The 24,439-nt window shown below is 50.2% G+C and overlaps 7 protein-coding genes across 7 annotated transcripts; 3 read left to right on the top strand and 4 right to left on the bottom strand.

Annotated features, from left to right (window-relative positions):
- Window positions 1-3,899: 3,899 nt before the first annotated feature.
- BP5553_04790 (uncharacterized protein) lies at window positions 3,900-4,229 on the bottom strand (the record flags this gene model as incomplete). The annotated part of the gene is made up of 1 exon (XM_032013413.1): window positions 3,900-4,229. The coding sequence occupies one exon, from the start codon at window positions 4,227-4,229 to the stop codon at window positions 3,900-3,902; it is 330 nt and encodes a 109-aa protein (XP_031870013.1).
- Window positions 4,230-7,460: 3,231 nt separating this feature from the next.
- On the bottom strand, window positions 7,461-10,181 carry BP5553_04789 (DDHD protein; the record flags this gene model as incomplete). The annotated part of the gene is made up of 1 exon (XM_032013412.1): window positions 7,461-10,181. One exon carries the CDS (start codon window positions 10,179-10,181, stop codon window positions 7,461-7,463), a length of 2,721 nt encoding a protein of 906 aa, XP_031870012.1.
- An 842-nt stretch (window positions 10,182-11,023) lies between these two features.
- On the bottom strand, window positions 11,024-13,123 carry BP5553_04788 (uncharacterized protein; the record flags this gene model as incomplete). The annotated part of the gene is made up of 3 exons (XM_032013411.1): window positions 11,024-11,719; window positions 11,772-12,612; window positions 12,660-13,123. 3 exons carry the CDS (start codon window positions 13,121-13,123, stop codon window positions 11,024-11,026), a joined length of 2,001 nt encoding a protein of 666 aa, XP_031870011.1.
- Window positions 13,124-14,136: 1,013 nt separating this feature from the next.
- Window positions 14,137-16,595, top strand: BP5553_04787 (Phenol 2-monooxygenase; the record flags this gene model as incomplete). Its single annotated transcript, XM_032013410.1, has 5 exons — window positions 14,137-14,190; window positions 14,235-14,441; window positions 14,504-15,232; window positions 15,284-15,577; window positions 15,630-16,595. The coding sequence occupies 5 exons, from the start codon at window positions 14,137-14,139 to the stop codon at window positions 16,593-16,595; spliced, it is 2,250 nt and encodes a 749-aa protein (XP_031870010.1).
- A 908-nt stretch (window positions 16,596-17,503) lies between these two features.
- On the top strand, window positions 17,504-19,294 carry BP5553_04786 (uncharacterized protein; the record flags this gene model as incomplete). The annotated part of the gene is made up of 3 exons (XM_032013409.1): window positions 17,504-17,566; window positions 17,637-17,796; window positions 17,847-19,294. The coding sequence occupies 3 exons, from the start codon at window positions 17,504-17,506 to the stop codon at window positions 19,292-19,294; spliced, it is 1,671 nt and encodes a 556-aa protein (XP_031870009.1).
- Window positions 19,295-19,883: 589 nt separating this feature from the next.
- BP5553_04785 (putative WD repeat-containing protein 48) lies at window positions 19,884-23,128 on the top strand (the record flags this gene model as incomplete). The annotated part of the gene is made up of 6 exons (XM_032013408.1): window positions 19,884-19,996; window positions 20,071-21,394; window positions 21,442-21,652; window positions 21,722-22,629; window positions 22,680-22,913; window positions 22,961-23,128. The coding sequence occupies 6 exons, from the start codon at window positions 19,884-19,886 to the stop codon at window positions 23,126-23,128; spliced, it is 2,958 nt and encodes a 985-aa protein (XP_031870008.1).
- A 387-nt stretch (window positions 23,129-23,515) lies between these two features.
- Window positions 23,516-24,382, bottom strand: BP5553_04784 (uncharacterized protein; the record flags this gene model as incomplete). The annotated part of the gene is made up of 1 exon (XM_032013407.1): window positions 23,516-24,382. One exon carries the CDS (start codon window positions 24,380-24,382, stop codon window positions 23,516-23,518), a length of 867 nt encoding a protein of 288 aa, XP_031870007.1.
- Between the last annotated feature and the right edge of the window lie 57 nt (window positions 24,383-24,439).

The raw sequence follows: 24,439 nt of genomic DNA, 5'->3' as shown, positions 1-24,439 counted from the left end.
GCCTTCCTTTCTTGGCTGGAGACTGGCAAGGAAAAAGGGGAGGGAGGCATGTACTTTGTAGCGATTCAGCAGGGAGAGTAAACTCCACTCGTGCTGTATGTAACCGTCTGTACTTGGTAGCAGCAGCAAAAACGATAACTCAATTACTACAAGATACACGTGCGAGAACCACTACACTGCTATTCTCAGAGCGCATCTCCGTGCGAGTACTTCGTACTTTGTCCATGCCCCATCCCATCCCATAGTGGACCGTCGTTGTTGAACGAACGCTTCCCGATGTGGAAAATCACGAGCGAGCCAATCACGACGGCGGGCCATCGCGGCATCCGCGCCAAAACCCAACGGCGCGCTGGCCAGTGCTGACCTGATGTTCGGTGCTAGGCTGGAAGGCGACTAGCGGCGAGTCTCCCCTAGCCGGGCTAATCAGAGCAGTGGACACTGGACCAAGTGACATCTTACGGTGTGTGTGCGACTGTGGAGCGCGTGTGGTGGAGAAGAGCGTTGGGACTGGGCGAATGGTCCGCGATAGAGGCGCCCATGAGTCAGCATCGTCGGCGGCTATGGTGCGCTACGCTACGCTACCAGCAGTAGTGCTGTACGTCAACATTGGCCAGAGGCTAACTATCTTCGCTCGCTGATGCTGTCTGTCTCACGCCGTCTCATCGGACCGCAGGAACGCCGTGGCAGCATGCAGGGCAGGGCAGGGCAGGGCTTGGGACTGCAAAAGTGGCAGCGGCAGAAGCAGAAGCAGAAGCAGAAGCAGAAGCCGTGCGGAAGCAGAAAAGCAGCCGCCGAGGGCGTCCCTTGGAGAGCATACAGACAGCCAGAGGGCGGCCAGAAAAGCAAAGGCACGATAAAGGAGGTTGCAGGTTGCATAGGGGGGTGTGGTCGTGGTGCACTCGTGGTCCATGGGGTGTTCGTCCAGAAGCCTACAGGGAGCGTTGGAACAAGTTTCATCTTGACGACAGACACATGGCAGCCCGGCGCGCGGGAGCTTGGGGATGCGGGATTGGATTCGCGGGTTCGTGTTACTACTTATTGGGGAGGCATGGAAATGGGACGATATGTCTGCGGAGGGGGGTGCGTGGGTGAGAGAGCGTGGCTGAAATGCAGTTAATATACGAACAAAACGGTCGTCCTGCGGCCGTGGGCCTGTCTGCTGCTGCTGCTGCTGCTATAGCACAATGCGCGAGGGTCTGATATATTGGGCGAGGATCGGGATTTGCAGGCAGGCAGGTAGCTCTCTCATGCTAAGCCTGACCTGATCTCACATGGCCAATTTGGTGTGCCAGAGTCCAGACACTACTATGGAGGGACATCGAGCCCCGGGAGCGGGTGCGCGTTCTGCAGTCATTGCCATCTGCTATCCCCGGTGGGCGGCGGTGGGAGGAGGGAGTTGTTCGGTGGTGCAAGACAACCCTCAAGGGGGAGTCCCGGCCATCTGGCACTGTTCTGGGCGGTGGTTGGGCTGCAGCTCGGGATAGTATCCCAAAGAACGATAGACGACGACCACGATGATGGTGATGACGGCGTGCTACTCAGCCAGGCGCCCAGGGCTGCATGTGGCAGATTCGACATGCACTGGCCGCCATGGGTTTTTACGTCATGCAGAAAAACGGCCACAGCAGGAGGAGGACGGGGCTCCGGATGGGGACGTTATCCAAGCACAAGCAGCTTTTGTGGAAGGTGGGTTATTCTAGATTCCACTTCCACTTCCACGTTAGTCTCGCGCGAGTTTCTTATTATGGTCTAAAGTTAGACTTCTGGACTGTACTACGTACGTACTGTACTTCGTACAAGGCGGCGAAACTGTGTTCATCCCCTTATCAAACATCGATTGATTAACTGTCTACTCTGTACTTCATCGCTGATACCGTTTTATAACCGTTTTGGCATTTTCACGTAATAACAATCTGATTCGTCGAAGTCCGAGGAATAAGGATTTGCCTATCTTCTCCCCTCCCCCCCCCCCCCCTTGGCTCTACGCGAAATCCCAAATCCCAAAGACCAGACTCTAAAGCGTGCTGAAGGAAGAGAGAAACAGAGGGTACGTGCTATCGACGGTGTAGGGATTGATCCCTTCCCTCAGCTAGCACCGTACATCCCGCACAGACTGGTGCTGGAGGTTCCGTTTCTTGGAGTACCGGGAGTTTCTTCCCTTGGTAACTCGTTGACTTCCCAGTGTGTTCCTCTCCTTGGCAGCGGCCAGAGCATCCGCGTTGCTCGTTTGGCCAAACAAAGTCCCGGGTCTCCCTCCCAGGGCCACCCAGGATTTAACCGCGCGCGTTTTGCTTCGTGCGGAGTGGCCTTTATCAATGGTTCTTGCGCTGTCAGTCAGGCTAATTAGAGGGTGTGCCCTTCTCCGCGAAGACTCCTCATGGCACCCCGGACTGACCTGTTCCAAAGGCCGGGACTGAATCCAAGGGATGGGTCAGGAACTTGAACTTGAGCGTCTTCGCTGCGGTGCGGTGCGCTGCCAAATACCCCAAATACCCCGCTTTGGGACATTATTGGTGATCATGACAAGGCCAGCTCGCACACGCCTATGCTGCGTTCGTCTCACAATCTACAGGCAGCCCCAGCTAGCCAAGGACAAGGAGCCCTCGAAGGGGAGATCGATCATGAGGAGCAAAGCCTTGGCTACAGTGTGGTGATCTTACCCCGTTGATAGCAATTGTTTCGGTCATGCGCAATGATCTGGACGTCGAAGGTTGTCTTAATACCACGGACATAATGGAGCCATGTATTAACAATAAGGGACCCCTTCGTTGGCCACGCGCTTGACAGGGAGCCAAGAACAGATCTCCCCACGTATGGAGCAGTGCCCTAATAATATACCGAATGTGAGAGGTGGAAACACTTCCCCTCTACGTCAATCTGGAGGTCAATTGCTTGAACGGGACAACGGCATAGAGTAGCTCGGTCCTTCAATCCCACTCTAGCGAAAACCTTCCCCGGACTAAGACTCTATCTCTATCCACAAAAGCATACTACGTAACTACAGGACTACAGGACTACTGTATATGAATCAACAATCAATTCCAGGTGCCGCGTTCTTGTTAAATTGTCCCGGGTTTTAGGGTTTTACGTGCGTGTGTTTTACTTTGTTTGAGGGGCAATCATGCATCACTGTACGTACATTCCTAGGTACCTACAATGTCTGTACGTATTGTACACACTGCCAGGCAGCATTATCGCAAGCTTATCTGGATTGGGAAGACAGGATATTGAGCTGTTGCTCCTTTGACACTCCCGCACGTAGTACCTTACTTGCCTTACATGTACTGCATAGTACTACGTAGGCACTTTAGAAACCGTGAACTGCTGGTGCTGACTGCTGCTGGATCACCGCAGGAGCAGTACTCGAGTAGCAGCAGACGTGGGGCCCGGAATTGCTGGTTGCGTCCCTCGTACTTTCGTACCAGCTTATTACCAAAAGGAACACACCCTACGGGTACTCTACAGCTCCCAGGCACATCACATATGAACCCCAGATCGTGGGGCACCCTGCCAGCACTCCAACGCCCTCCCAACACACTCCAACACTTCAACACCTCCGTTGCACACGGCATCTTCCAGCGCCGCCACCACCCACACTTCGTCGTACTTCAGGCGTATCGATAGCCTCTGTACCGCACAGTACATACGTCGCCGTACCACACACCACGCACCTACATAGTACCTACAGAGTACAGTTGCAGCCCTCCATACAGGTACACAACGTTACCGCGACACCACTCTACATCCCCGGCCCGGCGCGCCAATCAGAAGCTGCCGAAACCTTAATAGCCAGCGCAGCTCGCATTGGCCCAGTTTACGAACGAAGGCGTTGGGACAGTGCACTACGACGAAGTGCTAGTCTCCTCTTGCGTACACCGTCGAGTCGCCCGTCAATAGTGTCAAACACTCGCTCGTAAAGCCACGGCCACTGCCACTACCACCGGCCCACTGGTGTCCCGATGTCGCCGTGTGGGGTTTTGTTCGGGTGCTGTGCCCCAGCCGTCGCTCCGCCGCTTCTGGGATGCTTCGATCTTCAACGGTCGGCGATGGAAAGCCATTTGAGCTTGAGCTGGAGCTGTGAGCTGTGAGCTTGATAGGCGTGCCACTGCGGCGTCGAGATCGGGATTTAGGGAAGCAAGGCCCGAAGACCGGAGGAGCACTCCGAGAATCCGCGGCACTCGAGCATCGCGTGGCCGCAAGATATCTCCTCGTATCCACGAGCCATTCATCTCGATGTTCACGAGTCTATGTTCCTGTTTCCTCTCCTACCTGGACTGACTGCATATATGATTAGAACCTCGAACTGACAAGTTCTAGAACGCGGCACGGCACCCGTACGAAGGCCTCTAATAAGCATCCTGCAAGCTTATTTGTTCCTTGTTCCCTTGCCAGCTACTGTACACACCAACATATTTCTGGTGCTATTGCAGCTGCTATTATATTACCTTTACGACCCCTAAACGCCGACTGTGTGCAGGATGCCCGCTGGATGACCAGGGCAAAGCTCCCTCCTTCTTTAACGCCGCAACCACCGATTCATATCGCTGGCGATTGCTATCTACTCCGTAGGCAGTGGCGTGCCTTCACTAGGTAGGCAGGGCGGGGCCTTCGGTACTCTCTTGAACGCGTGGTGATGTGCCGCAAGACGACATGCTGTACAAATTGCCTGCATATAGTACAGCTGCCAGATATGAATTCCAGCCTGTCTAGCTGACTCCAAAGAGTAATCCATCTCCGAAACTCCTAGAAAAGAATACCCGGGACTTCTTGTTTCTGCCCTTCGCCCCGAGCCGGTGGCGCAGGCAGTTGCACGACGTTGGCCAGGTGCTCCGTCATCATGGACGAAGCATGAGAGAAACGTGGCTCCGCACGCTATTACCCAGGCGTCTTCTGGCAGTCGTCAGATCTGAAACATGAGGAGAATATTGTACTGCACTTATCCCAACAATTCGTGATGGAGCTGGGCCTCTGCCGGCTCCTCCCGCAAAGTCGGCATCACGACATCTCGAAATCAAATTGGACGTTGATGTAATATTTACATGTTTTGAATCCTTCTCTATTGTTGCCTTATCTCACATGACATTTTCAGCTGCTTCCCTCCTTGTCCGTTAACCTAAACCCGGTCAATTACCTAGCTAGTTTCCCTCCTTCATTATTTTCCTTGCTTGGAATTACAAACTAATCCACTACGCACAAATTAAGCATGTGGTTTCCTCGTGACTATGCATCACACTAGGTTCTCCTTTCAAGGCTTTTACCCACAATGCTTTGTGCTGGCTGGAGACTTTCCAGTCGGGGGGTTAAGTCCCCGATAATCGGAGAATCAGTTGTGCCGCTCATCTACGAAGTGCTGTCTACAGTAGTACAGAGGAGTCGAGGATCAAGATACGGCGTACGGAGTAGTACTCAAGTATCAACAAAGCGTTTTAGCCGTTACCAGCCTCCGCTTTCTCAAATTTGCCACGAAGAAACATCTCCTCGATAGCCAGGTAAGAGCGCTTAAGGATAGTCATGATGATTTGTTCTAGATTCATCCTTCTAGAAAGGATTCGCTACTGCTAAAGCAAATTCCAAGCTGGCAGTAGACAATCCATGTCAATCCACCTCCAAGCCACAACAACGTCGTGCTGATGCATTTTCTTGCCTCTAGGCAAGAGGTTTTGACGTGGAACCGTCCACACGGTTAATTTGCGTAAGGTTTACCGGCCTTGCTGGTTGGTCTATTTGCTATTTGGCACGTACATAGGCTAGTACGCCCCTATTCCTTTATCTTCTTGCATAGGAAATCCAGATACCAGATATTGCTATAACTTGGTCTAAAAGACCTGGACACCTTCTTGGCTGGGCGGGTTGGTCGCCGACCAGACGGAAGACTAATGCCGTGGCACTTACTGTGCAGTTTCTTACTGCGCTGATGTGGTCGTATCCCTAAAAGTGAAACGGCCAAAGAATATGACAGCCTACTCCGTACGAAGTATGTACGACGCAATCACATCTCATGGTTCTCGATCAACTCACCTACAGATGGCGTTCCAGATGGCCTATCATTCTCGTTAGGGCTGCGTCTTACCTAGATCGAGCCAATCGAAGCTGTCTGGATGGCTGCCACGCCGTTTAGTGAGGGGTATTTAGCCCTTGAATTGGATGATCTTGCGAGATGCTGCAGTATACGACATAGGCGCTGCAACTTTTACGTCTACAAGACAAGTATGCCTTACCCACCAACAGGAAATTAGTGGTCCGCCAGAGGGCCTCTCTGCACATCGGGACTCAGCGAGGCTATCCGCCTACAGCGGCTAGCTATCGGTGGTATCCCCTCTATCAATTATCCATCCGGCTGTTACACACTGCTACTACCTTCGCGTTACAGTTGCCCCGTGATGAATTTGCAGATCTCTCAGCCTAAGAGAACACACAGAGGCGACATCTCACGAGGTTCCTTCGATCCTCTCTCCTTGCTAGGCTTACGACCACATGACAGGTTCTAAAGCATACATTCAAGCGCTAGCAAACCTTCGAATATTGCTTTGGAGTCGTACTCATACATACAGCTAGTAGATTGTAGCTTCATTGTTCTAAGGGAGGCAGCTCAGCGGAAACACCAGTTTCATTTTCTAGATACACGAGTCTCTACCGGATGTCCTCGATCTCTCAGCATCGGGCTACAACACTGGGCCAGGAATACGTAGATGAGTAAACCACAAACTATATATTAGCCACCCTCGAACATCTCCTAAGCCTACCTACCATCTTGAATTCGATGAGGACCTAAATAGAGTATATATAATTTACTAGGACCGGATGTAGGAACCCGCTGGCGCTTTACAGCTTCGCCAATATAGAGAGGACGTGTACGGCATATAAGTTCTATGCCGATCTATTTAAGCTCAGCTATACTGAAGAGATGGGCAGTAAGAGTCCCTAAAGGGTAACATTGGGATTGTTAAGGGCAAATGGATGCTAATCTGAACGGGCGGAGGAGGAACGAAAGGTAGTTATGAGACACAATGCGGAATCGACCTTGAATCAAACTAACTCTTCGCACAGATGTACCTTCATGACTTCCGCCGAGAAAGAAGCTGAACATATGCCGCGTTGCACTTCTTCAACACAACATATATCCCTAAATCGACACTCCTCCCTCACCACAATCATCAGCAGCCGCAGCATCCCCTCTGCTATCAACACACACAAAAGACACCGACAGGCGCCCAGTGACCGGTGCTAGAAATATAATTATAGTTTACTCTTCATTCTTCTATATATCGACATAGTATGGGTATCACAGGTCTTCCTAAATCCTTCTACTCCAACTCCAAAGCCAAAACACAAAACTCTCTAAACACCACGCATCCCTCGCTGTATCTAGAATCAAACCTTCCATCTAAATTAATCTGGATTAAGATATCCTCCCCATCGGGCTCATCGCCACCCGGGTCGTCTTTCTGGCGAGGAGGATACTATCTTCTACTGTCCCTTGGACTAACTTTGACAGCTTTCATATTCGGCAGGACGTGATTCTTCCCCGGCTGCCTTCCTACCTCAGTCACAATCATTCTAATAAAATCGGAACTTCCCCAGTAACTACTATGCGCACTTAGCATATTGAGATACTGGATCTCGAGCGGTCCGCCGCCAGAGCTGAGAAACCAATCCACTTGGCCGTTGTCGTTCAGCAGGAAGAATACCTTCTCTGCAATCTCCTCTCGTGTGAAATCATGGACCTCCAATTCCAACTGAGACGGGAGTCGGGCTATAGCTGGGGGTCTCGGAACTTGTCCGACAGCAAGGTCTCCGGGTGCAGCCATACCAGGAGTTATGGACCGCATGGCATTTCCGATGCTTTGAAAAAAGCTAGCTGTCGCGCTTGGCACTTGAGCATCTTTTAAGCTTGCAGCGTATTGAGGATCGGCTGTAGCATTGAGACGATATGCGATCGGATCATTGTAATGCATGATATTGTAAATATTGTCAACGGCTATACAACCGAACGTTCCAACTTCGCCGACAATGTCCTTGTCTTGATCATCGCCTGGCTCAGCACCGGGTTTACATTGACCTCTACGAGGGACTAGTTTGCCTTTTTCCAGAAGCAAGAAGAAACCTGCCGGACTTCCAGCGAAGAAGACATTTGTGGTGTTAAAATCAAAATGCTTGGTATTGACTTCGTTGCTATGGGGCTGAATCCTTGGGATAGTGGTCGGTTGATTGCTCAAAATCTCGACCGCCATAGCACTTCCGAGAGAATGGGCAATAATATGGACCCGGCCTTCACGGTGGAATTCGGGGTTATTCCTGCACCATAGCCCGTAAACTCGGTTTGCCTCGCTGATAACTGCCTGAATCATTTTCGGCTTGTGGTGCGACATGTAAAATGGAATGTCAAGCATCACATCCGAAATGAGGTTTCGAACAGCTGGAATAGTGTTGGGTGTGATGTCTTTCAAAGAAAATTCAGAATCAAAGCGGTCTTCGTCCCCATCTTTTCTCGGACCTCCGTCCTCGAATGATAGATTCGACCTCCAATTCACAGGTAGCGCCATGATCCCGTCGAGATCCTTGCGGAGTACACGCTGAACATTTTCATTCGCAAGTTCCACATTGATCGAGCGACGGAACGTATTAATGGCGTGAGTGAAATGAAAGCTCTCTACTCGCTCGGAAAGCTTTTGGCCAATCCCATGAATAACTAGGACGAGATCTGTAACCTTAGGTCGCTCCTCCTGTGCCCGGCAAGCTGAGCAGGCGTTATTTTTGGCAGCATCTGCATCACCAGATACCGGGGCGAGCTCGGCAGCCTTCGTATTGTTCCGCTTCTTTGAAGGATGAAGTTTCTCCCACATTTTCCAATCAAACCCGCGAACAACGTGGATTCCAACAGTCATGCCTCTTTTGATCTTCTGTAACGGTTTTCGGCCATAATACGCAGAAGGCTGTAGGGTTGGTTTTAGAATGAAAGCGCTCTGAGCGTCCTTGTAAATTACTTGAGCGCTGGAGTACCTCTTAGTCGCGGGTTTGGGCTGTGACTTCTCAAGATCGATCGTCCCCTCAGCAGCAGCCTCTCCAGGAAAACACTCTGCAGCACTATATGGATCGGTGCAGACGTGGGAGCCACTGCTGATTTGTGAATTTCGTTTCGAATCTATTTCCTGTGGCCATAGACGATGGGCTATCTTCTCCTCGCCAGCTGCCCCCACATATATCGCACTGTTCAGTTCATCATTCCATGTTTTTGACCACGGTCTAAGCTCCCGGTAGCCAAACTCGAGCTGATTTGCGACAGCGGGCTCAACAGGATACATGGAATCCTTATAGAACCAAGTTCCACGAGTTACAGCGGCCAGATCATGGACCGGGGACCAGTAAATGGGATGCATTTGCAAAGCAGGAACTTTCACGAGATGGAGCCTGGAGATACCCACAGGAACGTCTGCGTAATCATTCTCCATTTTGCTAGTAGGAGCTTCCGAAGTTTCAGGCGACGCTCGGCCAGATCCGCCGGTTTCTCGTGAGTCGCTTTGATAGCCGCTGTTGTCGGTTAGGTCGCGAGTAGGGGTCCAAGAGTATCGCGATTTGGGCTTGTCTTTCGCCGAATCGAACTTTATGAATGGCTGCCCTGTTGTACCAGTTCCACTTTGACTAGGGAGTGATGAGGAGGTTGAGCCGACGGGTTGGCTTGAGGATCTACGATCTTCTCTCCCCTCGAATCTTTCCCTGAGACGTGTGTCACGGGCAACATCTTGTTTAAACCCTCCTTGATCGCTGATGGCATTTCTTGAACTCTCGCCTAATGAATCTGACCTAGACCTTCTGGCGTGCTCTGTAACAAGCGTAGATACTCTGGCAGGATGTCCCTCCTTCCCATCTTTCCCAGCTAGTTGTGTGGCCGTGCTCTTCGTCTTACTATCCCCATCCCTTGGAGAGGCAACACCCATCCATGCCTCCTCCAGAGCATTGTTATCATATGCCGAGAATGGGCGAAGTGGGTGTTTCGCAGACTTGACGTCGGATCCGCTCTGCGGCGGCGGCACGACCGAGAGTGGGTCATCGATAGGTAGCGGTGAGGAATAGAAGAACTGAGCCTTCAGATATGGAATGTCATCGTCGTTTCGTGAGTTCGATAAGGCCACATTTCCAGTAAGGCGGCACGTAGGGCCGTAGGTATGGATCGAGTGCGACATTCTTAGCAGCTAAACCACGATCAGGGCGACTCAACAGTCCAGCAAGGCGTATTGCAAGCCAGCAATAGAGCCGCAAGGAATAACCACCATAAGTATGCAGCTCAACTCTGCCCAGCAGAGTAGGCTGGTCTGATAGTGATTGAGGGAGCAACGCGGTGAGGCTGGGCTGAGCAGTCAGCAAACTGGATATATGCAGCGAGCGAAGTGTGACAAAGGATGTTATACGATAATAACAGAGATATCCACCAAGGAAAGTAATACAAGGTCCTCGTATGCTAGAGAGTAGAGATCAGATATAGAGTTGCTGCCTCCAGCAAACGCGCCTGAGGTTTCGATATTTGAAGACCACGGATTCGCGTTGGGATTCGTCTACGAAGTATTGATGTACTGTGCATAACATAAAGGCAACCGCGATGCCTGATGACGTTGTGTCCAGCTGCTAAATTTATTCACATGCGAAAGCCGCAAACGTTCAAGCCACACGACTCCGCGAGCCACGCGCCTCAGCCACTTTTCCCCCCTTATTTACAAATAGTCGCAGTTTGGGGATATAAAATAACGAGTGAGAGATGCCCGCTTCATCTCTTAAAAAACGTACGCTTCATGAAAATTTTAATGCACTATCGCTATCCTCTGGCAAAGAAGTTCAGTGATGGATTTTTTTATTACTCTAAGTACATTTTTGGCTCGACTCGGACATAACACTAGGTTTTACTCCCTTAGGGGATACCTACAGAAGGAAATGTTCGATGAATGGAAGGAAATAAGACTGTGCAGCATGATCATTTTAGTACTCAAAACAACAACGTTGCGGAGCATGCCAAAAACCAAGGCTTTATCACTCAAACCTGCTCTGGATAGGAGTCGGGGACGAGCTTCAAGCCACCGTAAGGATCCTCAGTAGACAAACCTCTGGGTCGACTGCCCACTGATGAATGAGTATCTCTCGCAGATCCCTCCCCGGTCGAGTGCTGTAGACCATTTGTCTTGCCCACTGTCTTTTCACGCGTTTTGCGAATCAATTCATTGACTCGGGCTCGGATTTGCTGAACTCGCAACATAATTGGCTCTGACGCACCCAATAGTTCCAATATCTGTTCGATGTCGAAGAGAAGCTTCAATATAACCGTATCAGCATTGCAGAACGTCCGGATGGACATGAGATTCGCAACCTGCTTCCAGTTATACAGCATCGAGTTGACCCGAATCACATCACCGGCACGTTGGCCATGGAATCGGAAGGTGTGTTGATTGGCGGCAACGAGCTCACGTTGTGTGGCCTGGTCGTACATGAATTCGATGACTCCCGGTCGTCCTTTGCCCTTCCATGTGTCAACAGTCTTCTTGATCGTGTCCACGGCCATGCGACCTCGGCTGAATTCATTCATGAGGAAACTATTGCCAGTGTGCACTAGCATGAGCTCAAGCTCCATGGATATTTGTGCCTGCTCAGGAGGGCCAAGAGATATCGCAAGCAGGGAAGAGGCTGGGCGTTTGTCGGTGCTGGACCGCTTGGAGTTAATATCTGCCTTTTCAGCCTGCAGTTACATTAGATATATTCATCTTCGTTGGCAGGTATCGTCTACTCACAAACTCTTCAAACTTGTTCTTAAGTCTTCCCATCATGCCTGGCTTCTTTTGGCGATTGATAGAATCATCTCTCCTGTCGAGCGAGGATTTCTTCGTTCGAACCTTGACCTCTTTCAGTTCATCTGGTGACTGACCAAGCCAGCCGTGATCCCCAAACATTTTCTTCATCGGCGACCGAGATCGTTTCGGAATTGGATCAACTAGCGGGCTCATAGCAGCTGCTACACGGCGGGCATCGATCTCATCTGTCTCGAATACGTCATCCAGGGGTTTTGGTGGCGATATTGTCTGTTGACGACCACGAGAAGAGCGGTTCGACGATTCATCACCAGGACTCCGAATGTTGGAGCGTGTCGGTGAAGGCGATCGTGATATGGCGAGACCATGGCGAGACCTGCTAGGGAATGACAGAGGAGCACCCTCTACACGGTATCGGCGACTTCGGTAGTCGCGGTCATCAGGTCCACGGCGAGTTGGCGATTCCAGAGTGTTATCTTCATCAGCAAACTCTGTAGGCTCTGAGCCACGGCCTTCATCGCCGCGTGCCTGGAACCGGAGAGGGGGTATGCTCGGAGATGACTCGCTTCTATGAAGCATATGGCGTGCTGGCTTTTGGAAAGGGACAGCTAGCGGACTAGGTCTATGAGGCTGATAAACTCCGTTTCCTTCGGAGAGCGAATTCTTCGTATGGAATGGTCGAGGGCTGGGCATCGGTGGTGTTGAGTTCTCACGCGTTGCTCTCGTGATGAACTCTGTCATTGTGGTCTGGCGTGCCTCATTGATGTATGGGGTAATAGGCTCGAACTCATAAGGGTTCACAGGTCGATCAACCCTTCCAATTCTAGGTACACAGTCAGCGCTGTCTCTTTAGGGTGGTGAATATCTTACGAGTCGGAGTTCCTCATGTCAGGGGTCACATCCATTGCATCAATCGGAATGAAGTCGCCGAGGATCGCGGAAGAAGAACCGGATGATAGATATAAAGCCTCAATGCTCGAAACAGTGGACCGCGATGTATCGATTGAGGGAGCGTCCTGGGCTGAAGTACTAGAGAGATGGTTCCTCATGGAACTCAAATCGCCGAACTGAGCGGGATCCACAGAAACCGGCGGAGGTCCAGGTGTCGCGAGGCAAAGCAATCCCAATGCGATCGAATCTGCTGAGTAGCGCAGGGAAGATGTTCGTGGAGGAAAGACAAACGGGATTGACTCGGCTTTGTGTGTTTGGTTGATTTCGGGTGGGTATTGGTGGTTGTGTCCTGTAATCTGGATCTGACTTGACTGCTTGCGGAGGTGTAAGGGTCTGATGGGAGAAATTGGGGGAAGCGGAGTGAATTTATCGTCTTGCTCCATTTGAGGATCTGTATTTGCAGCAGGCTTGGTATTGTGGCACCTTCGTATTGAAGGCGGTATTGTGAGCGCGAAGTTGTGTGTTTGTTTTGACCCGCTAAGCGTCACCACCCTCAATTAATATTTCCAATGGATTGGTGCAGCTTGCACGTTTCGCTACTCATCCGCGTAACAAGCTAAGTTGAAGTAAACCCCTTTATCATATTTCCACCTCATGATATGATATCCGGTGAGTATGTAACTATGTAACTCCGTATACCTTGTATCTGCTATATATCCACTAGGTAGACTGTATTAGTTCCCAGCCATGACCTAGGCTGGGATGGTACCTTGCACGGTTACGGAACCTGCTACTTAAACCCCCAAATAAAGTTGGGGAAATCTGGGTAGAACATATGTATGCAGACTACGAGTGTCTTGGAGGTGATGCAAGTAATAGGATCCAGTCTCATGGCTTCAATTGAGAAGGTATTATAACAGCTAGTAAACCAGCTATTACCCACGAGTGACTGAGTCCCATTGTCTCGACAATCAACAATGGGCAAGGTTAAAAGTGCAAAGCAGCAAATGTAATAGCAGAAATATTGAGGAAGCCGCTTGAGCAATGGACTGCGAGTCACGCATCCTCAAATCAAAATTTTCAGTCTTGATAATCTTGCGCTCCGTATTTATCTTAAGGCATATCGTGAAGCCAAAGAACGAGACAGGTAGAGCCACTGGCCCCGATATACTCTTAATAGCCTACGTACTCAGGAGCCCATGAAAATAGAATCAATTAGGGCTCCTATACAATGCTTTTTATCAATTAAAAAAAAATAGGTCGTCCTTATTAGATGACTTCTCTCTACCTAAATAGACAGCGTTGGACCAAGTGACGTTGGATATCTCGCTAGCTGTCCAGTGCTAGGCCAGCAGTGACGACAGTGGCCGCCGTGTACGCCACACCTAATCCTTCTCTCTCTCAGGTACCGAGTTCGCAGCCGAACGCTCTCTGCCCCGCACGGCCTAAGGCACGCATGACTTGCCGTCTTCAACACCCAGCGTTTGCTCGACTCCCGCTGAACTCATCCGTACGCACCGTAACCTCCGCACTGGGTTCGACTAAGACTAATAGCATCCCCCTTCCACCAATGCCGCCTCTGTCCCCATTCCCAAGGAGCCGCTAAGTCTGGGCGGATCGCTCCAGCTCCAAAGACGCGATGGCAGTGTTCTCGCCGAGTCAAATGCCGTCAAAATCTCCGAGTTTCCTCCAGGACTCATGTCTTTGCATTTAAGTAGACTCTTTCTCATCCCTCTAAGCTCGCTCCCTTCTCCGTTTACAGTACTTGTTCCTCTTCTCAATTTCCTTCCCTCTTATAACACTCGCCAATTCGACCAATACAGAGTGGGTCTTTCGTTGAGACGCCGATTTCTTTTGCTATGGACGAGAATATGAAGCCCCGCGAGGGTGTCGAGGCAACCAGCGATGCCTGTGAAAAGTATGACATTGTGATCGTTGGGGCAGGTCCTGTTGGCTTGCTGCTCTCGACGTGCCTGGCACGGTGGGGATACAAGATTAAGCATATCGATATACGGCCTGAGCCTACCAAGACCGGTCGTGCGGATGGTATCCAACCTCGATCCTTGGACCTCCTACGGAATATGGATCTCAAGGCGGCCATTATGGCTCACAAGCCTGCCAAAGTCTATGAGGTTGCGTTCTGGGACCCGACCTCCGCAGGCGATGGGATCCATCGGACGGGGACTTGGGCGAGTTGCCCCAGCTTTGTTGATGCGCGGTATCCGTTTACCACCCTCTTGCACCAGGGGATGATTGAACGTGTCTTCATCGACGATTTGAACAAGAATGGAGTCGACATTCAGAGGCCATGGACTATCACAGGCTTCAAAACCGACGAGAAGGCAGACCCAGAGTATCCTGTCCAGGTGGATTTAGAGCACATAGATCGCAAGCAGAAAGAGCGCGTGAGGTCGAAATACCTATTTGGCGGAGATGGGGCCCGGTCATTTGTGCGGAATCAATTACAAATCGCTGTGAAGCACAAGGACCCAATTGCTTATGTTTGGGGTGTCATGGATGGCGTCGTGAAGACGGATTTCCCAGATATAAAGGTCAGGAAGCTCCCAGGAATATTAGACGTGCAATATTAACTAGTGTATTAGATGAAATGTACTATACATTCGGAGCATGGCTCCATAATGGTCATTCCGCGCGAAAATAACCTTGTACGCCTATATATTCAAATCGCATCTTCAACAGACAAAGACTGGGATCCCCGGAAAACGGCCTCGGAAGAGGAAGTCCAAAATTCGGCGAAACGGATACTTGAGCCATATAGCATCGAATGGGAGCGGGTGGAATGGTACTCTGTGTATCCTATTGGGCAAGGGATTGCAGAGAAATACACGCTTGACCATAGGGTATTCATGGGAGGGGATGCTTGTCATACCCACAGCGTAAGCAACCACACAAAACAAGCATAGGTCGATGTGCTAATAAAAGTTACAGCCAAAAGCCGGCCAAGGCATGAATACGGCGTTCCTAGATGCCCTAAACATAGCATGGAAGATCCATCACGTCGAGGGTGGGTTTGCAGATAGATCGATCCTCCAATCCTACGAATCTGAGCGGAAGCTCGTCGCGGAAAACCTGTTGAATTTTGATGCAAAGTATGCTGCCTTGTTTTCACAACAACCTCCGGCAGCCCAGCATGTTGCTGCGGCAAACGAGCAGAGGGATCAGAAGGGGGCCGGAGAAGAGGAGAACCAATTTATCAAGACCTTCAAGGAGTCTTGCGAGTTTACTAGCGGTTACGGAGTGGCGTATGGCCCCAACGCCCTCAACTGGTCGCCATCCCACCCGGCTCAATCCAATCTCATCAACCCAACCGGCAACAAATTACGCTCAGGGCGTTTACTTATCAACGCCAATGTCACCCGCGTTGTCGATGCGAACGTGGTACACCTCGAACAGGAGATACCTCTCAATGGCTCGTTCCGAATATATGTATTTGCTGGGAAACCTTCCACAACCAAAACGGCAATTGGCGATTTTGCCCGGAACATCAACAAGAAATCGTCATTCCTTACCTCCTATCTCCGTTCTGATATCGATACAGTATCTCATCATGAACGGCACAACCCACATAGCCACTTCTTCACCTTCTGCACAATTATTGCGTCCAGCAGGTCGGATGTTGAGATTTCGAGAGATGTACCAGATGTCTTGGCCAGGTACAGAGACCATATATATGCGGATGATATATGGGATCCGAGGGCCCCAGAAGCGAAGGCCGCAGCCCATGCAAAGATGGGACTAGACGAAGAAAAAGGAGGTGTCATTGTTGTACGACCAGATGGATATATCGGCATTGTTACAAGCTTAGTAGAAGGAAGCGGGACTGTGGACGCGCTGAATTCCTATTTTAGCGCTTTCTGCACCAAGAATTTGTCTGAGCATAGAGCTATTTTGTGAGAGAGCGCTAACATAATCTAGCTATCAGTATACCCGAGATTTTTTAGACTGTTTTCTCCATGTATATATATCACGTTTAAATCAAAGACATCTAGACATAGGTATTGACAGATATCAGTAGTATTGTGAATGGTGTTGTGACTTGATGCGACGAAAATATCCTACCAAAGCCCCTCATATGGGCCGATATCAAGAATTCAGCTGTCTGACTGAACAAAGAGAAGGACAATACACTGATAATCGGTCTATAACTGCCAGTTGTTTCTATTATCCCCCCTCGTTTACCATACCAGTCCCCTAGGCAATTGATGTAGAAGTATTTTCCCTACATGCACCTCGAAATAGCATCAAGAATCAGTTTCCGACCGCCAATTCCCTCACCAAAAGATACTGTCTGCTGCCACTGCACCTACCCGTCGGAAACAAACGCCGAATTCATACTTCCGCTCCCACCTGATAAGGAGGTACGATACGGTGGTGTTGTCGCATTAGAATTGGTGGAATTAGCTACGCTATTTTGCTTATTCGGGAGCTGGAATTGCCGTCCTCGTATAAGTACCTATCCGCTAGAAGTCGCAATTAAAAAGGAAAAAAATTGTTTAGTATTATATTTGATAGGTGATGTTTGAGAAGATGCCATGTTTGATTCGGGTACGTACATACATGTACCTAAGATCCTCACCTTATCCCTGTGGATGGTGAGTCCCGGCCCGGGTAAATAGTTAATCCGGGACCCAGCCACTTTCCATTGTCTCCCCCAGGATACGATACTTTCTCCTCAGTTCAGCGCCAGCGGGCGAGGACACCCCACATCCAACATCCCCTGATGAAACTTGTACGCCTTCACAGATACCGGCATAGATATGGACGCTTGACCCATTAGACGTTCATCTTTGGGGTTTCTCGAAATGAGCGGACGCAAGCGGAAAGCCTCCGTTCAAATTACCCGCAACTCAATTCCCGTCCTGGAGGTACGCATCACTTTTCTAGCTCCGTGTCATATTGGATATCGCAAGCGGTGTTTGCTAACATTCTACCTAGCCCCTGTCAGCGACAACGCCACATACATCGTCTGTTTTGATGGGAATTATACAGAGCGCGATGGCGGTGGGCTGGGGCTGGTGTACAAGCTGGTGCGCCGGCTTGTATTCACTCGCCCCCTCCCAAGCATACACCAGTATGACCCAAGGGTCAACCGAAAGTGAGCGACTACCAGCTCTCGGAATATACATATTCTAACGTAGGATCTAGTTATCGGAGACACACATATCCAGTCTGCGATGCCTAGGAACGATGGCGCGACAGCGCTGAAGCGCCAAAAAACGCGAAGCCCAAGACCTGCCTCGCCGGATTCTGTGACCAATAGATATCAAAAGGGTGGATGCGGGACTTTGGATATTGAAAGTTGCGAAAATGAGAGAGAGGCTACACAACGTGTCGATGCATTCTGGCTTCCCCCAGAACCCGGTTTGCTTCGGAGGAAGTCAAGTACATATAAACAAAAACCCTCAAAACCCACCGAATCTCCCAAAGAAGAACAACCCCAGAAGAGAGTTTCGCAGGCTAGGGATTATGGCGCTTCAGCGTATCCGAGCCCATCCCCTTCGTCATCATCTCGAACTTCCGAACCCATGCGCCGAACTGTTTCCGAGACTGCAGGTACGCTCGCCCGGGTGGCGCCAACTCCAGAATCGCTTTCAGGAGATGATATCCGGAAGTTACGGGCGAGTACAAGCGTAGACGACTTGGGTGAACAGATGAGAAAGCTCCTAGGGTCGGACGAAGAGCAAGAAGAGCGCCGTGAAGTAGCCAAGCTATTTGCGCCCTCGGGAATATATAATGAAAGGCGGGTGAGATTGGCCAAGGAACGAAAGATCAAAGAGAGAGAAGCTGCTATCCAAGCTGCCAAGGATCGTCGTTTAAAGCGTCGTTCTCCGTTGAGAGCGCTCATACGACCTATGAACTCGGAATGGGAAAACAGAGTCAACCAAGCGGCGTATATGCAGGACCCTTACCGAGTCATTACGACCTCGATTGGAGGAACCGAGCTGCGGACGAAAGATTTCGCAACACTGCTAGGGAACCGCGCCTGGCTGAATGACGAAATCATAAACTCTTATATCGAATGGATTGTTGATGCTGCCAACAAAGATGCCGTCGCCGAAGCAATGGCTCGAGGCGAGCCACCAAGCACTGTGCCCAAGTTTATTGCACACAACAGCTTTTTCTACCAAAACCTCATCAAAAAGGGGCCTAGCAGTACCGCGAACCTCATGAAGAGAAAGAAGGCACCCGGAGCCGCTCTGCTAGAAGTTGACTCGGTCTTCGTGCCCATCTGCAAGGGAAACCACTGGACGATTGGTGTTGTCCGCCCAGTCGCGAAGACAATTGAATATTTCGACAGTATGGGAGGTGATCCGCGCCCCTTCGTTAACCTTATGCGCGATTGGCTCAAATTCCAATTGGGAAACGCGTACGACGAGGAGAGTTGGAAGAAGCCACGAACAGCATGTGCACGCCAAAACAATGGCTATGACTGTGGGGTATTTGTTTGCACAAATGCCTACTGTGTCGCAATGGGTCTAGACACATCGTGTTATTACGAGACCGATATGCTACAGCAGCGGCGAAATATTGCTGCGGTTTTGATGAACAAAGGGTTCGTCAAGGATTTTGCCTGGGATACGGGGAGCTTGTAACATGGTGAGGATGGTTGTCATATTGTTTTTCGGCGTTTGGATCAGGGGGGAACGGACGATACCCAATCTGTTTAAAGCTTGTGAACCAGTGGGGCAGGAAACCATGGACTGGAGCAGGAACTAGGCACTTCGAAGCTCTGAAGCCGAGATAGATGATATAGCCTAAGAACATGTACATGTACAATTCAAAATATAACTAATTAGATCATTGTGAAGGTTGCCCTTAGCTTAAACCTCAATACCCTCGTGCTTTATACGTATGGAGTAGCACGAAGTCGGTAGCTACAATTTAACCGGCGTTTACTATACCTGGTTAGGTGACAGCATTATTTCAGAGGCTAAACAGCGAACGGCGGAGTAGGGAATCAGGGTCACTACTCCGTCGTAACCGCACCCCGCGCATGCGCTAATTATAAGGGATCCGGGGCGTTATCGCGCGTCTACTCACTGCTTCCCCAGATCAAGACGAACCCCGAACAACCACCGACCTCACTGATCGCCTCTATCTTTCAATGCCTAGATGTGTGTGAAATTCTGAACTTGCCAGACATTGATCCATATGTTTGCGACACCTCGGCGATAAGCGGCTATGGCCAAGAAGGCTAAACAACGGGTTTCCTATGTACTCCCTCTTGACAACTCCCCAAATGGACATCGTTTGGGAGTCAATGGGTTGGCTGTGGACCCTGATCGATCTATTCTGTATGTCGCCGCTTCCACTAACCCAGTCAAAGCCGGTGATAGCTCCCTTGTGCCTGAAACTGACCGGTTGTTAGCTATTCGGGGGGAAGAGGTGGCACAGTATGCGCATGGAACCAGAACATCGATTTAAAGAGCTCAAGAGACAACCCCTTTGATTCGCCTGATGACCCTCCGTCAGCGCCCAGTTCCAAATCTAAGCATCCATCCAGTTTCCGTATCCAGACGCAGGCCCACACCCACTGGGTTAACGATCTCGTCCTTACAGACAACAATACAGCCGTGGTATCAGCGTCTTCCGACTTGACTGTGAGAGTATGGAGGCCACTGTCGGAGGAGCAAGAGGCGCCACAGACAATTGGACAACACGCCGACTATGTCAAACGTCTTGCGACTCCGAATGCGCAGGCAGACTGGGTGGCATCTGGGGGGCTTGATCGAAAGATATTCCTTTGGGATCTAAATGGAGCGGGCAAGAAGCTCGAGATTGAGGTTGGAGATGAAGAGAAGAGTGAGAAAGGCTCGGTATACGCGCTGAGCACCAGTCGAACTATACTTGCAAGCGGAGGTCCAGAATCTATCGTGCGACTTTGGGATCCGAGGTCTGGCAAAAGGATCACTAAATTTGTTGGCCATACCGATAACATCCGAGACATTTTGATCAACGAATCTGGTGACACGATTATGACTGCTAGCTCTGACCAGACCGTCAAGGTCTGGAGTGTTACCGGAGGCCGTTGTATGCATACATTGACTATGCATAACGACAGTGTATGGTCACTCTTTTCCGACGACCCGCAACTTGGTACATTCTACAGTGCGGATAGGTCGGGGCTGGTTGTTAAGACCGATGTTAGAGGAACAATGGGTGAGATGGATGACGGCCTTTCCCTAGCTGTCGCTCAAGAAACCGAGGGCGTTAATAAAGTCATTGTGTGTGGAGATTATATCTGGACTGCAACCTCAAGTTCCTCTATAAATCGCTGGTCGAACGTCGATACCGGTCCCGACATCCAGTTACCAGAAGCCTACAGACGACATCGGGCATCGAGCTCGGCTTCGCGTTCTGGTAGTTCTCCGCCTGCTACCAATGGCCACTCAAAAAAACGAGAGATACCTGCACAGTCCATCTTGAAGATTTCAAATACAGCAACTTTCCCAGTGGCTGCAGCAAGAGAATTGGACACTAATGCCTCCGCTATTTCGGCATTGACCCATGCGCGAAAAGGATCTGAGATAATCGTAGATCCAGATATCGGTGTTATTGTTCCAATTAACGCCCTGCCGGAAGATACAATTGAAGGCCAGCATGGCTTAGTCAAACACAAGCTACTTAATGACCGTAGGAGGGTTTTGACGCTGGATACAGCAGGTGATGTCCTTCTGTGGGATTTGCTGCAGGTAAGATATGGCTCCGGAATGTTTCTGATGTAATGCTGACAGAAAAGTGCATCCCAATTCAATCGTTTGGGAAAAGGCATCTCGAGGACGTGGAACCCGAAGTCAACACGGTTGAAGCAGTTGCTCCTTGGTGCTCAATAGATACTCGCACAGGGCGGCTGGCCGTAGTGCTGGAAGAATATAATTGCTTCGATGCAGAGATGTATGCAGATGAATTCGAGCTAGAAGAGCCAATCGAATTCCGGGATGACCAAAGAAGTAAGAAACTCCTCCAGCAGTCAGAGCAAAATGACTCCCTTGACTAGCATATACTAATTGCCGAGGTAGTCAACCTTGGGAAATGGATACTGCGATATCTCTTTGCTAATCTTATCGATGAAATGATCAAACAGGATGAAGTATATCGGGGAGAGCTCTTCGAAAAACAACAAAAGAACACGCGTGCAATTCCCCCGAGTTCGATTCAGATACCTTCCTCTACAATGGGAAGCTGGCCAGATCGTACGGCTGCATTGACACCACGAGCCAATGGCGTCCCCTATCCAATGACCCCTGGTATGAGCATCGGAGTTGCAACACCCGCAGTTATGCATCTGCCAGGCGTTCCCGAAGGTGGCGCGGCTCTTGATAAGAAGTCATCACAGACAAGCCGCGCTTCAGGTGACAAGTCTGGTGATTATTTCTCTAGCACACAGATATCCCCGGACGAAGCTGCGAAGCCGTTACTTCCGGCGACCTCTGTCGAGCCGACGGACGACAAACTCCCGAAATCTCCTACAGAACCTGATAAGGAGAACAATGGAAAGGTCTTTGGCAAGAAGTTCCGCATGGGAATGTCTTTTGGAGGCAAAAAGCTTGGACGTTCCGCATCGACAAACATAGAGAAACCAGTCGTTGTGGATGAGAAAGTAGATGATGGTTCAGAAACGTCGGAGAGCGGTGACAAAGAGAAAGAATTCGAGGATACTTTCCTTGGCATAGTCGAGAGAATCAGATACGGGTATGAGAAGGCACTGATTGAAAACCCTGATAAGCAGCCCGATAGTGAAATCACGCCAACTCTGCCTAATGAGACTCCCGTACTTAAGCCTCCGCCAATGACTACGGTTATTATTCAGGAGGAGACATCCGGTGGGAGTGCGGATCTGTACCGAGGGACGGTTGGTACAGTTGGGGATGATGCGAGTTTGATAGAACAAAGAGCTCCCATGTGGCTTGGTGATCTACTTCTGAGGGTATGTCCTTCTTTTGGGACCTCGATAGGATCTTGCTAACGAATTGACAGAACAAAATCCCCTTGAAGGAACCTGTTAAGGTCTCTTTCATCTTGCAACCCTGGCAGGACCTCCTTCCTAGTATTGCTGGTCCAGACGGAAACTCTCGTTTGAACGCAAACAGAATGCTCCGCGTCAAGAAAATCCTAGCATACGTCGCTGAGCGCATTGAGGCAGCTCCAGAGCAGCCGGACCCCGATGCTCTTAAGCCGGAAGAGTATCTTGAGCTCTACTGTTATGACCAAGTAAGTTGCCTGTTGCCATTCCTGTGCCTAGCTAATATCGAGACCAGAAATTACCGGTTGCTATGACTCTCGCGACTCTCCGAGCTCATATTTGGAAGGGAGGTGCGGATGTGATGTTGTATTATAAGAGCAACGGGAGAAAGCCAATTCGCTTTGAGCAGAAGCCGGAGGCTGAACCTGGAACCGTGACCCCGCCCGCGCAAGCTACAGCATGAACATTTTGAAGTTCATATAGCAGGGTGTGAGACATGAATAGGAAGGAAGCTCTTCCGTCATTTGGAACTAAATTACCATAGGCTGAGTATACTCAGCAGCCGAGCTAGCTCCTTTATAGTCGGAGAGATGGCTCAAAGATACAATGATATAATTCTGATGTGTCTCGTTTTACCAGTACCCTTCGCCTCCTATCTATTTCATCTCTGTTACATCCAGTTAAGAGCTAAAAGCGACCTGAGATCCCCCAAGCGCCCCCTCCGGCACGCCCCTAACCGTACAAGTAATCGCACATGATATAATTCGACGCCTTGAGACGTGTCCACCGCTCTATACATATATGGTATCCCAAGACACTTAGAAATCACTATACAATATGTCACATATGACTATTTCGGCCTCTGCTGAGATAGAGAATTGTATGCCCACTGGTACGAACCCAGGAATATGGCACCTCCGGCACTAATCCAGAGGACTCTTGGCCCAATACCAGCAACGAAAGCTCTCGGGCCATTATCCTTCAATATCTGCTTCAGCAAAGGGATCATAGCTGTCTTTTCCTTGGCCAACATCATCCTTGTCTTAAGAACATCCAAAGGGGTCGTAACTCCCGCAGCAATAGCACCAGCAGCACTGCCAAACAATCCACTCTCCAACGCGCTGATCTCGTCCTTCCCAGATTTCCGCCGCTTATATTCCTTCATCGCCTCCCACAGTGGAAACTGTATGACCGTGAATGGTACTTCCCTCATAATGGTGACGAACCAACCCCGATATAGCTCCATCCACACGCCAGGTATACCAATGGTCCGATGGTGAGACAAAATCGCCCGTAGAGCTAACAGAGAAGATGGATATTGGCCCGCCTGCGCCCGCTGCTTCACCACCTCCGTAGGAACTCTCACTGCGCATGCTGCGACCTCCCCAAGACTAGCAGCAGCCATATGTTCAATTGGCGCTTCCCAATCCGCCGCTCCTCTTCCATTGGCCTGATTCGCATGCCGCCGCGCAGATAGGAAACTCTTGGAGTATTCGTATGTGCAGAAAAAGAGCGCTGCGCCGGGGGCAGATCCAACTATTGCGCTCCCGACCCCGCGATAAATGCCCGAGAATCCTCCGGATGCGAAGAATCCGGTGGAGGATTGAAGACGCGTTTTTAACGTGTCTAGAGGGTAGAGTGAGAGGTCGACGGTGGTCCCGGCAAGTCCACCAGCGAGGAGGGCGGTGGTAAATTTGGATTGTGGTTGGGAAGACATTTCGGAGTAGTCGAAATCCAGTAAAATTGAGAGCTCGGTGGATTCGACGCTTTTCAA

The sequence above is a fragment of the Venustampulla echinocandica genome (genome assembly GCF_003357145.1).
Source record: "Venustampulla echinocandica strain BP 5553 chromosome Unknown scaffold_2, whole genome shotgun sequence".
NCBI lineage: Eukaryota > Fungi > Ascomycota > Leotiomycetes > Helotiales > Pleuroascaceae > Venustampulla > Venustampulla echinocandica.
Note: the sequence above shows the minus strand (reverse complement) of the source record. Positions and strands in the feature narration are given on the sequence as shown.